General features: G+C 40.1%; 2 protein-coding genes across 2 annotated transcripts; one reads left to right on the forward strand and one right to left on the reverse strand.

Moving 5' to 3' along the window:
* Positions 1-170: 170 nt before the first annotated feature.
* On the reverse strand, positions 171-2,224 carry LOC109480361 (fructose-2,6-bisphosphatase TIGAR-like). Its single transcript, XM_019782556.1, has 4 exons — positions 2,110-2,224; positions 1,705-1,782; positions 1,206-1,316; positions 171-782 (listed from the first exon to the last, which is right to left on the reverse strand). Exons 1-4 carry the CDS (start codon positions 2,221-2,223, stop codon positions 228-230), a joined length of 858 nt encoding a protein of 285 aa, XP_019638115.1. The 5' UTR covers position 2,224; the 3' UTR covers positions 171-227.
* Positions 2,225-4,391: 2,167 nt separating this feature from the next.
* Positions 4,392-17,498, forward strand: LOC109480244. The gene is made up of 23 exons (XM_019782393.1): positions 4,392-4,589; positions 5,635-5,711; positions 6,288-6,398; positions 6,997-7,088; positions 7,454-7,567; positions 7,998-8,052; positions 8,343-8,405; positions 8,837-8,904; positions 9,532-9,664; positions 10,111-10,236; positions 10,663-10,878; positions 11,555-11,670; positions 11,886-11,926; positions 12,307-12,447; positions 12,564-12,630; positions 12,974-13,100; positions 13,992-14,217; positions 14,606-14,709; positions 15,146-15,225; positions 15,582-15,833; positions 16,236-16,329; positions 16,842-16,943; positions 17,325-17,498. The coding sequence occupies exons 1-23, from the start codon at positions 4,547-4,549 to the stop codon at positions 17,496-17,498; spliced, it is 2,622 nt and encodes an 873-aa protein (XP_019637952.1). The 5' UTR covers positions 4,392-4,546.
* The last annotated feature ends 365 nt before the right edge of the window (positions 17,499-17,863 follow it).

Raw genomic sequence — 17,863 nt, forward strand, 5'->3', positions numbered from 1 at the left:
CTCCTTTTCAGGCTGAATAAATAGTTGAAATGATCCTAAAATGGGGGTATCATTGGCCAGAAGAGTAGGCCAGCCATAGAGGTCCAATTTGCTGCTAGTTTGCAGTTAAACTGGACCCTCCATGGCTGGCCACTCCTCTGGCCAATGATATATCCCCCTTTTAGGCCAATTTCTACTATTTATTCAGCCTGCAAAGGAGTCTGGTGGAGACTATTTGTAAACAGTATTCACAAGTCAAAATCTACAGCTTTCTCTAGGTGAGACTTATCATGCAGAAAGTGGCAGGAGACAACGGGCCTCTTCCCTCCCTCCCTGAGTTGTACCACAAACTGGGAGATCCCACAGTTGGGAGAAATTTTCATGGCGAATCTTTTGCTCTTCACTTTACACCCCAGATCGTCGATCAAGTGCCTGAACAGCTCCCGGATGGTACCCCCATGGGAGACCAGCAAAACTTGTGCGTTGTACTTTTCTGAATCTTCTGTCTGCAAATTGGATGCTAGGCTTCCTTCAGCATTTTGTGTTTGCAAATTAGAGGCTACAGTTACTCCTGTTTTATCATTTGAAGCGCTATTAGAATCGGATGCAAGTGTCCCTGAGGTTTTGCTATCTTGTTCCTCTATGTTCCATTCTCCTAAAACGTTACCCTCCATCCCACAATCCCTTTCTGCAGTCCCATCAGCCATTGCAGCATGCTGCAGTGTCTCCACTTGACCTATCCCAAATTCTGCAGCAAGGTCGTTGCAAAGGTCGTGGAAAAATGCTTCTGCTCTGGCCTTGACCTGCAAATGAATAAAGTATGAAAGATATTAGAGAACTGACATGCTGTAATCTGTTTCCATGTTTGTAGGGTGATGAAAAGAACTATAACAGTGTATGTCTCTCTTCCACATCTCTTTGCCTTGCACTTTACATTGGGAACATTTGTTTGAATGCTCTATATAGGACCCTACATCAGTGGGTGGGGTAGTGATAAGGCCACATGCTCAAAGTAATTAAATCAACTTCATTACCGAAGAAGGTTGATTGATAACTACCGAACTAAGAGAACTACCGAAAATTCAGAGTTAGCTCCTTTTGCTTGTGTTCAACAAAAAGTATCTCTTTGTGTCGTGAGAGTGCAGATAATTTACTGAAAATTCAGAGTGAACTCCTTTTGATTGTGTTCAACAAAAGTATGAAATGTACTACAATGTATTTGTTACCTGTAGTGGGGACTCTCCTCCAGGTGGACAGAAGTGTTCAGGAGACTGTCCTGATTTCTCCACCAGAGCTCTCAGCTCTGAAACAGTCTTCCCTTCTACCTCTCCAAAACCCTGATAAAACATAGACACAGCTGGGCTGAGTTAGAAGATAATATGCTAAACATTACCTCTTTACCTAATACTTTACAACTAGATTGTGTGTTCGAAAAGGTGGTCATACTGATTTAACATGAGAGGTACATACTTAGTATACTGGTACAGAATTTGAAGGTCTGTCTAGTTTTGTCAGTTGTAGTATAGAAATACTTTGAATCGCTGACAATCAACAATAAAAAAACTACATACCGAATACCGGTAATGTCTTCAGTAGTAACACCCTCAGTCTACTGATTGAACATACAATGTACAGGTACAGATACAGAAAGTCTGATTGTTTTAATGATAGAATTAACAATGTACACAGTTGTAACAGTTTAGAACATACGTATACTGTACTTACCCTTTCCCTTAGCCTTTTGTCCACTTTGACATGAGGAGACTTACTGACAACATTTCTGTCCAGGATAGCTTGGCTAGTCTGGAAAAAATAACACTCAAAGTCAAAGCATGAAACATAATCACGTAATCATGCAGGGATCCATAAAAAAGGGTCTGTTTTTTTCCCTAGGCCTTACCAAACGATGTGCTTGGAGATTACTTTGGCAATGTAGTGCAGGTGGATACATGTATGTACCTGTATGACCCTGTTTAAATCACTGGTACAGACATGTGTGAAGAGTTGGTGTGTTACCTGTATGACCCTGTTTAGATCACTGGTACAGACATGTGTGAAGAGTTGGTGTGTTACCTGTATGACCCTGTTTAGATCACTGGTACAGACATGTGTGAAGAGTTGGTGTGTTACCTGTATGACCCTGTTTAAATCACTGGTGCAGACATGTGTGAAGAGTTGGTTCATCAGACGTGTTCCAGCTAGCCCGGCCTGGCGGTAACCAACATCGGACAGGTTTGTGTTCATTTGGCCTGTAGAAAATCAACAAACAAATAAACAAACAAGTAGCCATAGGCGACAATCTTCCGTGAAGTTTTATGTATTTCAACAAAATCCCAAGCGTCAACGCCAGACCTACCGTGCAGACATTATAATTAGGCAACGGTTAATACAATGAGGGCGCGTCACAAGCATAAAACATACAAAGAGCTAAATCCATTACTGCTCCCAGGGCGTGTAAAGATACTGTGTTTCAAGTTCGAAGTTCATTTTAATTACACACACACACACAATCATTGCATTCACATAAAGACGGGACTATCATGGTCGTGTCTAGTAACAAAGACAGCCCCACCGTCTTACCGTGCCTGTACCTAATTAAGCGCGCCTTTAACAGGCCAAATTCCAGCAACAGTTGCGGTAAGCACCGTGAGTGTTATTACCGCCGGCCAGATAACCAGGATATCTGCTTAGAGTACCTCTGCTACCAGACAACTGCCTAAACCTACGGCCTATTCCACAGGATTGTAAAAGTAGGGATGTTTCTAAAATATGCATTTACTTCAATATCAAAACAGCTACGGTAAAAATAAAAAGACGTGCATCATCCCGGACATAATGCCACACCACATGCGAAATTACACAGAAATGCGACGTACGGAAGAATGCGTTTTGGCTGCGAACATCTTCCAAAAAACTTGGCATCTCTTAACCATGGGCAAAAACATCTGGAACCACTTATAAAAACCACCCCGTATCTGCATGAACTTTTTCCCGTCCACTGCTATTCCAAACAACGCGTTTTTCTGGACCATTCCAATTCGCCTCGTAATTGTAGGGGTGCGTCTGCGATATTACATTGACCGCGAAAGCAGCAACGGCAAAAATACACATTCGTGCATCAACACGGGCATGCCCGCAGACGGCGTATAAAATTGCGTGCCGATTACACAAAGAGAACCCAGTGTTTTGACTGCGAACATGAAAAATCAGCCGATTACAACACTCCGTCCGGAGGTCCTGACCTCCTTCACGGAGTAACAAACACAAACATTCATTAAAAGTCAGCATCAATTCAGGATATGCGAGAAAACAACAGGATCTAACAGTTAAATGTTAATCAATTGACTTGTAAAACACTACTTTATACTTTACTGTACAAAAGAAGACCATACCTTGCAGAATAAATTCCTTGTTTTCCCTTGTCTCCCCACTGTAAAATAAAATATTTTAGTTTTGATATTTTTGAATTGGACAAATTACAAATTAACTCACAAATTAAGTACATGTATTTAACGTTACATGATGTACTAGTAGTTGCTTGCAAACATGACAGAGACTCATGGTAATAGTAAATTATACCCTATTTTCTGTACCAAGGACACACCTTCAAACTATAACATTACAGTTTAACAGGCATGTAGATTTGAATGACAACATCTAGTTGCTCGTCGGCTTTCTTGAATTATATCTATAACGTTAGATATATGATATATGATCTAAGCTATATGTATTTAGCATAGGTAACGTTACATCATAAAGCACAACTGTTACATAATAATAACTTACTGTCGGACAACAGTGAGTAAGAACGTCGCCATTCTCCTTGTCAGTGCCGTGTCCCTTCAGTATGGCCTACGTGTGGATAGAAGCAAAAACCAACTGTTTAAGGCCCTCAAAATGCCTAAATTTAGAGCTAAATCAGTCACAGGGTTAGTAACCCAAGAAGTCATCAAATTCGAGGGTAAAGGTCATCAGACTACAACACTATGTTTCTGGGTGTGTAAATGATAAAAAAAATGTTTCGTTGAAATATTCCTGTTAATACCATAAAAGTCTACCTGAATATCTATCTGTAGATTATATATATTCAGTAATCCCCCCAAAAAAACTATCTAGAATCGCATAATGTTGTCACACGAGGTTTTTGTACGTATTCAAATGTACCTATTTCACAAAATGAGCTGTTCCAGCACAAAGCGGAAACGGAAGTGAAGCAACCATTCCAAAAGAAAGCAGGCTAATGAACGTAAACAGGATAAAATTTGTTATAAAACCACAAACTACCTAAAAATTCGAGATAAGTATCATTTTCCTGTTCAAAATTTTTTGGTATTATTTTATTGGCACGAAAAAGTTACCAAACTGCATCAAAATTATAGATTTGCTTTCAGAATGTCTTAGCGTTTTGTTGTCATGTAACCTAGCAACCGTGTGTCAATACGGGCGGGTCGGATATCCCGCAATGTTTTGGCTGTAGCGATATCGATAGTGTTTGAAGTAGAGATATCATAGTCTTTGCCGCTGTTTTCAAAACAGAAAAGTGTCAGACAGAGACGGTTTGGATGCAATGACTTCAAGAGAGCAAAGAGAGTCTGTTCAAAACGGATTTGGTAGGTGATAGTCACGCAAATAGTTACGATAGATTTGTTTTGGCTGTGCTTGTCGGTGGCCCCCCTCCCCACGTACTACTAATACTTGGTCTGAAAGTGTCGGAACATCGCCGTATGTGCGTCTTACTTTATGTAAACTTGCATTTTACATCAGAAATTGGTAGCACGTTCGTGTTGTTTCTCTTTTTAAGCTAAGAACAAATCAAAAACGTAATTTGCTGCAGGCTGAAAACACTCAAACAGCTGTTTTCTATTTTCAATAGTTTTACTGGGATTTCAAACGTCAAATCACTTTATTTTTGCTCGTTTTGATTGCTTAGTGTATGTGGCAAACTATTCATGTATGTGAATTTCAAATAAATCATTTATAGACTATTCCCCAGATGGGGATAGAACAGGAAACTTCTAACTGCACGTAGTACAATGTATTAGACTTCCTTTTGGCGTATAGTAATTATTTCCCACTGAAATATACTCAAATCAACTGTAACTCACATGTAAGGGACACTTGTCTCACTGGCAAAAGATAGTGAATTGTGATGATAAATATGAAACGTCTGACTCTTCATGGAGTTTTTTAATCTTGTTGCTTGATTTGTTTTTTGTTGTTTTATTCTTCTTCTTCTTCTTCCATATTACGTGCTTAACCTCAATAGGCTGAGGACTCCAAGCACGGTACGTAGAAGACGTACACAAGACTGTTATGTTTGATCCACTCACACCGGGAAGGTCCCCTACTCTTTTCGATAAGTGTGGCGGGTTCTTTAGCGTGCTCGAGGTGTGGCTCTCCCCAAACACGGGACCTCCATTTAACGTCCTATCCGAGGGACGTCCCTAACTGAAGCTAGGTACTCATTTACACCTGAGTGAAGTGAGGAAAGTCGTGTAAAGTGCCTTTCCCAAGGGCACAAGATCGGTGACATGGGTGGGGATCGAACTCGGGACCTCTAGGTCCTGAGCCGAACGCGCTACCGCTGCGCCACACGACCCCACACAGTTAGTGTTTTATGAAACACTAACTGTTGTAACTTGTGAACCCATGCAGGCTCTGGCACCAGGAAGGCCAGTATGGTACCAATGGACACACTGGGGGAGGATGAGGAGGATTCTGGGGAGGATGAGGTAAGAATTTGCAGTACAGTAGATTAGAGTTTAGATGTTCAAGGGTTGGTGTAATGTAGCCAGCTGCCGCCGCGCCGCGTGCCTGTGAAGCTGGTGTGTTACGCCGAAGGGTAGTTATACCAGCTATACAGATACAGAAGCTGGTGTGTTACGCCGAAGGGTAGTTATACCAGCTATACAGATACAGAAGCTGGTGTGTTACGCCAAAGGGTAGTTATACCATCTACCAATACAGATACTGATGCAGATAGATGTGTTATTTATTTTCTTCTATTCACATCCTCTATTTTTGGGGGATTGGGGAACAGTAATTAACAATACCATGCTTGTCTAAGCCCTCTCTTGTACACACATACAGTGGGTCTTCACATGTGTTGAGTTGGTGACTGTCTGTCACCCTTCTTAGGGCAACAACAAAGAAGAAGAAAGTGACAGACAGTCATCAAAATGTCTGTAAAAACCTACTAGTTGATGTTGAATAAAGAACCATATACTAGTCTTTTGTCAACCTGATGACATTATTCACCAATAGTTCTTAAGCTTTATCCTGACCAATGATTATCCTTGTACTTGTAGCAGGAGGCAGCGGAGGAGAGAGCGCGACAGTTGGAGGAACAGAACAAGTTTGATGCCCTGTGTGACGGGATTCTCAGTGCAGTGTCTCTGCTCAGTAACTCTCTACAGGAGGTGGGTAAATCCCCTGTCACACATATTCACACAACTGTACATTGTATATGTCCCTCCAAAACACAAGCCAAACTTCCCCCAACCATGGTTAGGAGTAGGTAAAGCCTGTATCACACAAAACTGAATATGTCCTCCCAAACACTAGCCAAACTCCCCCTATACATGGTTAGGAGTTAAAAGGTAAAGCCCCTGTCAGACATAGCAGAATATGGCCTCCTAAATACTAGCCAACTTCCCCTAAGGGCCCTAACCATCACCAGGTTAGGAGTAGGCAAATTCCCTAAACACATGTAGCCAAATATGGCCTCCCAAAAACTGCCAAACTCCCCCTAACCATGGAGTAGGTTCAGAGCAAGCTAGGTCAGCTGGGTTGCCTGGTGTTTGGCCAGGCTGCACCAACCAATTGTATGAATATGTTTAAAACATTTTGATGTGCCTGTGAGATCCCCTTCTTAAGCCATTGTCCAGAGTTTGTAATGAGAGTTTGACTTGAAGGCATTGACAGTTTTGGCAGCTACAACATCCGATTTATGGCAATAATGTCGCAATTGGTTTCGTCACAAATGTTACAAATCTCCTCATGTGTGTCTGTTTGCAGGTGATTGACCTGAAGGATGAACTATTGGAACATTCCCTGCCACCCAATGTCCTAGTCAGACTGGCCATCGTGTCAGGCAAAATCTTCAGAAGGTTATTTGCTTTGATTATCTAAATTGTGTTATGACATTTGGTTGTTTGTGTCACATACAAAAATTGTACAGTACATGTATAATTGGTAAATAAGTGGTAAACAAGAGGTTGTGGCATGTCATTTCCTGGTCGGTCAAAAAAAACCCACAACACTCTTTTCTGCATGTCAGTGAAATGTTGAAATGCCGCTCTAAGTATCTTTAAACATGTCTAAAAACCCATGAAAAGCTCAACATGCAAAGATATTAGCTGCATCAGCTATGATTGCATAGATCTGTAAATAATTGCAAACATTTTGTGATGGCATTTTTGTCTATTGCCAGTATAACATTCTTACCAGTATTTCTTTGTCACCACCTTAACAGTGTTACAGACTTGAACGTCCCTGTCACAGAATTAGTCAGACTTGTCAGGGTCTACTCTGAACCATGGGATGAGAAAAGTGAGGCCTTGAAGAAGCTGCATGCAGACTACGAAAGGTAAGAATCGTTTTACCTTCCGGAATGTATGTTAGAAGTTTTTGTTAATACATGTAGAGTGACAGGACTCAAATGTGTGGCCTAAGAGTCCACAAGTCAAGACAAGTCTTTAAAAAGTAAATTCCTGAATGTGAATTAGATTTATTGCTAGCATGCTGTGATAACAATAGCAAGCAAATTCTATCACATTATGAATGATCTTCTAATGTTCTACTTTACTGTTGTTCACAAGCAGCTATAAGGTTATACAGGTAATCTGAAGGGCTCCTTTGATTAATTTTGATCGTTTTGCATTGGGAGGGAGATGGAGTGAAATATGCTAGTTTTGCTCGCAAATGCCTGCATGTTTAATTTTGTAACAATTTCTGTTTCCCTGTTTGAGACTCTGTTCCTAGCAGAGACTAACCTAAAATTTTGCCTTTTCCACCAGTAAAAAAAGACAGCTGAACATTGCCATCAAAAGACTACAGTTGGTGGATGCACATGTGAGTACAGTTATATGTTTCCCATTGGTATGCCTTACAACATATATTATGATACAATGGCTCTGTAAGTTTTTTTTTCAATATCTTTCCAAAAAAAAAAATTGACAGCAATGTAAGAGAAGTGTTAAGAACGACATCCCATCTATAATTTTCAAATGTTGTGTCGGAAAAGTTCTGACAACACGCTTTGTCCATACTAGTATGAATGAAAATTAAGAGAGGCAACAAGTAAGAAACTGTACATTTATATGATTGATTTTTGATCCTCCAACTATTCTTTCTTCCTCCAGTCCAAGCGACTTGCTCGTGAAAAACGGATCATGAACTGGGAGAAGCTCTTTGCCAAGCTAACGGTAAGATTTGTCCCACACTAACGCACTTCACTTGTTCTACTCATTTGAACAGTATTTACAAAACATGGCCGATTCTCCAGATACAATAGGCAAATCCGTGCCATCCCGGTGTAGGGTCACCACCTGGTATAAAAGTTTCAGTGACCCGGCTAAGTTTTCTTTGCATAATAGATTGTTTTGTTGACAAAATACAACATGTTCTTCTATGAGTGGTACAGCCTGTTTTGTTGACATAGTTTAATGTTACGCTTCCATACAAAGTCAGTGGGCCTTAGTGTGTCAGTGGATTAATGTATCCTTTTGGTTTGACTAAAGGATGTGACAATAGATAATGTGAGAAAAATATGATAAATTGTTATGGATGTATCTATTATAATTATATATTTGTCTTTTTAATATATGTGTACAATGTATATGAATATTTTTTTCAGAGTTCAAAAGGGCATGGTCGCAGATGGAAATTCCTGATTGACTCGTTCAAAAAGAAGGCACAGATGGGGTAAGGAAATTCAATTCATAGTTGGTATGGTTACAACTTTTTAGAACATTTAAAATTGAAATGAGTTCCATTTTTTCTGAGCCTTGCAAAGAATTGGCCACAATATTGGACGTAATTATCCAATATACATGTTTACAAAATGTGTAAAATCATCTTTTAATTCATATTCTTAGTATACATGTATGTCCATTATCATACTGTCCTGAATGTGTGTTGAACTTCTGTCTATAATGATTATATAATAAGAATACCAGCACCAGGAGTTCAGCACCAGGAGTTCAGCACCAAGGACAGGGAAACTATCAGTTTTCTCTTCCGTACAGTTTTTTTTTTCATTCAGCTGTAATGATAAAAGTTATTGTCCCATGTCTGGGAACTTGCACCGCGATTTCAGCACCAAGGACAGAGAAACTACCAGTTCTCTCTGTCCCTACAGTTTTCTTCATCCTGCTGTAATGTTAACAGTACTTATCCCCTGCCTGCAGAGCTGAGCATCTGTTGGCCTATGCCAGCAGTGTGGAGCACCAGGAGTTCAGCACCAAGGACAGGGAAACTACCAGTTCTCTCTGTCCCTACAGTTTTCTTCATTCTGCTGTAATGCTAACAATTATTATCCCCTGCCTGCAGAGCTGAGCACCTGTTGGCCTATGCCAGCAGTGTGGAGGATGAGTATGAATCTGACGACGACTTCACCCAACCTGACCACCCCCAGTTTGCTGTAGTGAGCCCTTCCACTGAGGGACCCGAGAAGGCAACATCAGTAAGTGAACATGTGTCTTTCGACCTTCCATTCCAAGATTATTTTTGGGGATGTCTTAAAGCAATAAGATGTGATTTTTTAAAGTTGGTAATGTCATTCTTTATTGCACATCCTCAATTGTAGCCCCTTTTTGCTTATAACGATTGCATCTTTGTAGTCGTAGTGGCAATTCCCATAGCATAATGGCTAAAAACCAAGAGGACCTGGGTGTAATCCCTTGACATTCTCAATGCAGTGCCCAGTTAGGAAAAGCACTTTACATGGCTTTCCTTACTGTATCACCAGGTGGAGTGACAGCCATGGCTCTTGGCTGATCTGTAAACAATGTCCTACCACTGATGAGAATACACAATGCATTAGATTCGGTGTTGATTATACTGCCATTATGTGCCAACAACTAGACGTTTGCACCTGAGAACCCTATTTTTTTGTTTCGTTTCCTCTAGCCGTCAGATTTTGAGAGTGAACCAGAGCCAGAATCGGAGCCAGAAAGCGGGAGTGAGAATGACCTGCCTCCGGGTGACAGCGAGTTGGAATCAGAAACTGGGAGTGAACGAGAACGGCTTGGGAAGGTGAGAGTCTGAACAAGGCATGGCTTTCCTCACATATTCTTCTTCCTTTTCATGTTGTCAAAAACATGAGTTTGTGTATGGATGTTTACTGCATGCTTGAGAGAGGACAACAGTTTTTCGAAACAAAATCCTCTCTAATTTTTATCTCCAAACTTTTGTAATTGTTTGATCCTTAATTGAAATTCCTACAATCCATTTCTGACCAACTAACACAAAAATGTTGCTGATTCCCTTAAAAAAGTGAAATTTCTTGATCTTCATTTAGACTTTTGTCTAAGGTGCTAAGGGACCAAAGGTGAACACTACTGTACCATAGATGTATAAAATATAATATTTATGATAAATAATGGTGCAATTCAAGGGAAGAAGGGTGCAAATCACTTATTTTGCGCAAAAATGAAAGATAAGATTGATGTTCCTGGATAGAGTGCAGAGTCCACTAGCTCAAAACACTCCACAACATCTCAAGATGGTGGAACTAGCGACACAAGCGGAGGCAACTCAGACAAAAGCTCGGATTCTGACTCTGATTCAGACAGTGACAACGAAAGGAAGAGTAAGAAAAAGTCAGCCAAAAAGGGACAAACCACGAAAAAGAAATCCCCGATCAAAGGGGTTCTGAAGAAAAAAGGGGCTGCCAAGGTTTGTTGGTATCATACCAGAGTTTGGTGGCATCATACCAGAGTTTGGTGGCTCTCTAACAGGTGATGGCAGAGAATTCACCGGGCGTTGGTGATGGAAAAATGATGAGGAAATAACAGATAACAGGTGGAAATGCATGTCTGCTACAATTAATTGAGATCAACTAATTAGTGCTAATGACCTTTTTTTAGAGTCTGACTCTGAGGTGACTACTTAACTCAGGTGGCAAGGTTTTCCTCAAGGTGATGCAAAGACTCTCCTTTTGTCAGTCACAGCAGCATGTTGGCAGAACGTACTGCACCTGCGCGAAACCCGTAATGTATTGTGCATAGCACTTCTGCAGAACGTCTCGTATAAGTCTGATTCGTGTATTTAACATTCCCTCTGTAGTTTCCAAATGTTTTCTCAGAAAAGATAAAAATCCTCTGCAACAGGCAAAATTCTAATTCAACGGTGTCCAAACATCCAATGCAAACTGTATGTGTATTGAGCCCTGGAAGAGTATCGCAATAAACTGAAACTGAAACTGTGAAAAATTAGGGTTTTGTGCAGGCGCAGTATGTTCTGCTGACGTGCAACTCACAGCAACACTATGTATGCAGTTCACAGAGACTACAATGGTGTATTGTCTAAGTTTTTTGATCATAATAATCATGAATACATTTACCATTTCCAGAGGAGAGGATCTCGGGTGAGATTTGGAGGGGCGAGCACAGTCGAGGCACCAGAACTCGTGGTTAAACCTCCCATGGAAGACAGAGCAGTCTGGACTCATGAACCAGAATATGACAGGTGTGGACTGGGATTTGCAAATATCAACTTGGCCATTCTGATAGTCACAATCACAAAATGGAGAATTATGAAAAGAGATGAAGGTGTTTAAAGAAGAAGGTACTACTGGAGGGTTGCTTTTCTCTGTTAAAGATATTTTGCAATAAATCACTTTATAAGTGCTACTGTAACATTATATTGCAATCTTACACATAACATTTTTTTCCTTCCTACAGATTTCTAAATGTTAGAGTGTACAAGCCTGTTGGAATGCAAGGTTGGTTTCTTTATCATGTTTTTTTTTCTTTCTTTTCCGTTTTTCATGATTTTTAATTCTTTGGAGTTTGAAATAATTATGTTTTCCCTTGAGCTACATGTACTAGTTTTGTATGTGACTGTCTTACAGTTTTTTTCCATCTAACAATGCAGTGGTTTGATTTTAAAAAGTTGGAAATTCATTTTTTCATTACCAACCTGGTATGTTGATTTCATGGCTCCTAACAATAGCATTTGGGGCTATAATAGGATGCCTAGGTCTGTTTTTATCACTTTTATCTTTTCGCCCTGTCATGTCATATTTTTCCTGAAGAAATCCAAGAACCAACAAATTTAATTGGTGTGGCCCAATTAACATACAAACGTACGTTCTCCCCACAGACACAGAGCTGACGTGTGTGTTAACCATGGGAGATCAGGTGTTTAAGACAGGAGTGTTGGATGCACCCCCACCTCCTCCGGCCGAACCTAAACCCCAAACTCCAGAAAAACCCAAGAAAGGAAGCCTCATTGGAAAGGGAGGTATGTACATTTTCACTTTGTACATCATGACTCCAAGCAGATAGAAGAAAGATCAAGATGACGTTTTCTGACTGCTGTATACCTGTAATAATGTTTTTCTTTTCACTAAATTTCAGGTGCGAAGAGAAGAAAGTCTGTTACTCTCAAGGAACCACATGAAGAAACTCCTAAGGAGGATGACAGGTAAAAGGAGTCAAGAAGTTTAAGAAAGTTAAAGCCCAGTTGTCTTTCATGTATCATGTTCCTATACACTAATATAGTAATGACATGTATCATTGCCAATAAAAACAAATAGTACATGAATACAAATATTGTTAGTACATGTACTTGACCAATGATATGTGCAAACTGTATTGTGATAATTGTATGTGTTATTGTATGTTTCAACCAATGATATGGCCAAGCGACTTCAAAGTTCTGAATACTGACTGTAGCCACTAGAGCCTACAGTCGGATTTTCTAGGACGAAATACATGTAATTGTTTCCATTCAGCCTTTAACACTGTATCACTTCTGTGTCTTCCAGGTTTGAAGAGTTTGTGTTCAGTGTACCAGAAAGACTTGCAGAAATGCAGGGGTTAAAAGTGGCCATGAACTCACAGGACGAGATGGCAGCTGTCGCAACCATAGAGGCAGAGGACTTGGCTAGTCTGGTAAGTTAACAGTTTAGCTACACTAGTTACCATGGTAACAGACAGTCTGGTAAGTTAACAGTTTAGCTACACTAGTTACCATCGGATGGTAACAGACAGTCTGGTACAGGTCATTGACCTTTTTGGTTTATGACCTGAACCAGACTGTCTGTTAACATGGTAGCTGGTATTGGGTTACATCAAGTTGCAACTTTATAGCAAGAGGGATTTAGACTCCTGTCTGACCATATACACTGTACTAGTATATGAATGTGTTTGAGTAATAATTAACAGAGCAGACCATATGCAAATGTTACCTTAGTTATATGTTTCAGTTTTATTGATAAAAATAGCTAGAATATACATTTATATCAGCTCAACAGGCAAATTCAAGTTATGAGGTGTTCCTGTCCTTGGTGCTGAATAACACACAAACTTGGCTAGTGTAGTGAGTCATCAGTTTAGATAACTATATACTAGTATTTCAGTTTTATTGATGAAAAACTGTTAGAATATACATGTATGTTAGCTCAACAGGCAAATTCAAGTTATGAGGTGTCCCTGTCCTTGGTGCTGAAAAACTTGTCTGTAGTTGTAGAAGACGTTGAGAAAGTTTCTGTACTTTTGTTGGGTCAACAATCGATTTCATTTCAATTCAAAAATCAGAATAAAGATATTCAAAGCACTAGATATAGAAAATTATGAATATTTCTGAAGGTAACCCTACTTATGCATTGTTTCTGCTTTCCAGGAACTACCAGTGAAAACCTTCAAAAAAGTCACTGTACTTTTGATGTGTCAATGAAGATTTACTATATTAAACTTTAGATAATATTATCATTAGCTTTAAATATAGAAAACAATGAATATTTCCAGATGTAACCCTACATCTGCTTTTGTTTCTGCTTTCAGGAACTGCCAGTGAAAACTTTACCAGAAGAAAATGCAGAAGAGTTTGAGGCTAACTTGAAGAGCAGAGACCCGACCATGTTTCCCCTGTACCCCATGAAGAGTTCCAAACACGGCGTCTACGGTAACCTTCCCCTCAAACTGTACTGGACACAGAGAGAACGTCCTCGCACGTTTGAGAGGGAAACAGAGACAATGACGCTGATGGAGCTGATCACAGAACTTACAGGTTTGTGAGGATCGAGATTCGATAAGTAAAATGTATTTCTTTATGAAATGACAATTAGAAATAGTTATGTTGACTGAATGAAAACATATTGTTTTTGCTTAGTTTCTTGTTCTTCTCCAAACAAATAAGGTCAATGACCTGCACCAGACGACTGTCACCATGGTAACTAGTGTTGGGTTACATCATGTTGCAATTTTATAGCAGGAGGGATTTATACTCCATGTAACTCAGAGCCAATCAGAGTTGTTTATATCATGCTGACTGATCTAACTTGCATCACAAAGGTGCCAGAATATTCTATACTCTACAAGAGCGATGTCCAAAGAACTTTTCTCTTCAGAACTAACGACTAGAAACAATATCTTATAAATGATGCCTGTATTTTCAGGTGTTGATCTCACCCAGCACCCAAAAGAAGAGTTAGTCACCATGTTGGAGAGAGAGTTTGAGGACAGAGCAACGTCAGCCATGTCTTTTGAAGAAGAGAAAGAGGTGAGTAAAAACTTGCTACTTGTTGCTGCACTTTTAACGAGTACAGGGTTCTCTTATACAGATAGAATCAGACAGAAATCTAATCTAGAGTGTGACAGGCTGAATAAAAGTTTTGAACAGGAACTATGCAGTTGAAGATGTCTTACTGAAGGATGACTGTGTGTACTAGATGTCGGTTAGCTTAAAAAACGAATCCCCTCTACTAGAAATCTAATCTAGAGATTGACGGTTTCCGTATGCATTTCGATTTTTATTATTAAGAAATAACAATATTATCTTACATGTATGTTTTATGAATGACCTGCCACGTAAAAATGCATTGATTGTAAATGCTTACTCAATTCAGACTCTTTAAGTCTGCAATATGGTATCCACAATTAAGATGTCAAAGATCTAATTACATTTAACTATAGAATATGAACTTTGTCTAATACAGGACATGGTACCTAAGGCAGAGTTGGAGAGTCTTATGGAGCAGCACAATGCACAACTCATGCAGATCCAGGATGAATATGAGTAAGTACATGCAAAATAACTTTTATTACTGTATATACATGTCATGTACTTTTGTCCAGCCAGTCTCAACAGAATATTGTAGGTTGATTTGTATTCTACAAATTAGAAAGTGCTGAAAACATTGTCAGTGATTTCTAACTGCTCATGATGGTACATATTTTGGGGTGTGAAATACAAGATACAACTTTAATGATTTGATTTATTTGCACATTTGCACATACGCAATGAAAAAACAAGTTAACAGAAACATAACAAAGAAGGAAACGTGTAGGGGTGGAGGGTTTGCTATCTATATACCGGTATATAATATGATAATATATATAATAATATATCATTATTGATATCTATTCCCACAGGAAACGTCTGAACGAGCTTGCAGAGAATCTGGAGGAGATGCAGGAGAGAGGGCCACCCCCGCTGGCGAACATGGAACATGCCATGGTGCAGTACTCCCCCCAGGGTACCCCTGCTCACCCGCGGTCCCCCGTCAGTCGGGCTCAGACCCGCGACCTCACACGGTCTCCCAACATCCCGCAGGTGCCGCAGACATCACGAGAGTCCAGCGCAGAAAAGGGACACAAACCTCCACCAGCCACGGCATATGATGGGTGAGTTGTTATGGCTTCACCACACCACGAATGAAACATATTGTTTTCCTTCGTGTTTCTTCTTCTTCTTCTCCTTCTTCTCCTGCCATTTTGTTACATGGATTCAATTTCTTCATTTTCGTGCCAAATAACATGAAATTTGCGAGTGGCTAAATACCCCCAGACGTTATTCTTTTTCAATTTTTAGATACAGGCCAATGACCTAATGATTTGATAACAGTAATTGTATTTCACAGTACAGAAGTGATCCTAAAAATAGTGAACATTTATTTAGGCCTTTTGCCAATCCTTCCTCTGTCCTTGGTGCTGAATGCACAATCATTTTCAGGTAATACCTTTTAACATACTCTGTTTTTGCTATCAGTGATGTTATTTAAAAAAACGTTTTTTATTCCATTTCAGGATGTACCAACCCCAGCCACCCCCATATACAGCACCCAGGGCGAAAAGGAAAACAATACAAGCACCACAACCAAACGCCAAGCTGCCAAAGGATGTAAGAATGCATTCACTTCACCTTATTAATTAAAACATACTGTTTTTTCTCTGTTACTTTTTTCTTCTTCTCCAAACACAAAAGGTCAATGACCTGCGCAAGATGTCTGTCACCATAGTAACTGGTGCTGTAGGAAACACCCAGTGATGTTGGGTTACATTATGTAGCAGGACAGGGTTGGAGGGGCTGGTCCCCATATACTAGTACACTTACATGTATATATGAATGTGTCAAGCAAGGAGACCCAGGTTCAATCCCCAGGGTTGGACCCAGACATGTCTGGAAAAGCACCCAGATGTTGTGCCCTTGGGAAAGGCACTTTACACGTATTTCCCCCTCAGTTAGAGGGTTCCTGGGCCCTACTAGGGTTTGGGTTGGTGTTTTAATTGTTAGGAAGGGCATCCAGCCGTAAAAAAAAGACTTGCACTTGATGCAAGCACGTCTAACCCCCAGTTTAGGGGTAAAATTATGTTAAAATTGGATAAGAATAAAATTTCTTGTATCATTTTCAGTTCCTGGAGCGGCTGAAGTTCCAGACTGCGGAGAGTATCCGGCGCCAGGCCGAGCTGTACGACAAGACCAGGAGGATGGTCGAGGAGAAGTACCTCAGACAGGTATGCTTTTCTGTAGAAAGGCACTAAAACTGCCATCTCATATTACATCCGGAAACTCGCACTCATTTAAATATCCATAGTTTCATCTAGAGGTTGAAGAAATATGTAGACGCAGCAGCCATTGAGGACCCCCTGGGGATTAACCCAATTCTGTATAATTTTGCTCAGTCCCCAGAATTCTACAGAATTCTGGCTGCAGTTTCAAAATTCTGCCAAATTCTTCAAAATTGGGTTAATCCCCAAGGGGTCCTTGATGGCTGCTACATATTTCTTACATCATTTTTACCCATAGTTTACAATATTAGCCCATCTAGATGTACGGTTGCTGAGATATGGGAATTAGTCCGGAATTTAACTGGAGGCTGTTATAAACATCAACAGATGGAGGGCCAGCACAGGATGACCAACCCGGAGCCATTGGAGCAGCAGCTGGAGGATGTGTGTCTCCCAGCTGTGTTCATGCCCACCAAGACTGGACACATCTACAACCCAAGGGCTTATCAGTACTTCCATCCTAATGGTGAGGACTATCATTGTTCACATAGCTTTGAATAGACCATTCCGACAGCTCTGCCCACCTCCATCAAAATTACTTGCCAAACTCGGTTGTATTTTGGTCAACATTCTTTGCAGAAAAAGCAAACTGAGGCATTCTTGGTTTAATAGTAAAGACAAAACCACAAATGTTCAAAAATCTTGTGAATTTTTACATCTTGAAGTTTTCATATATTGAAGAGTAAACATTGTACAGGAAAGAATACAAACATTCAACCAAAATCAAAGCCTTTGAAGCAAGATAGAGACACAGTCATGTTTCAAACATTTCTATCTAACATTCCTGGTTATTTTTTTTCCTCAGGTTTGTCAGGAGAGATAGCGAGACTGACTCAGCCACCATCAGTCTTCCAGCTGCCACCCCT

This window comes from Branchiostoma belcheri, unplaced genomic scaffold (assembly GCF_001625305.1).
Source record: "Branchiostoma belcheri isolate BF01 breed outbred unplaced genomic scaffold, Haploidv18h27 scaffold50, whole genome shotgun sequence".
Lineage (NCBI taxonomy): Eukaryota > Metazoa > Chordata > Leptocardii > Amphioxiformes > Branchiostomatidae > Branchiostoma > Branchiostoma belcheri.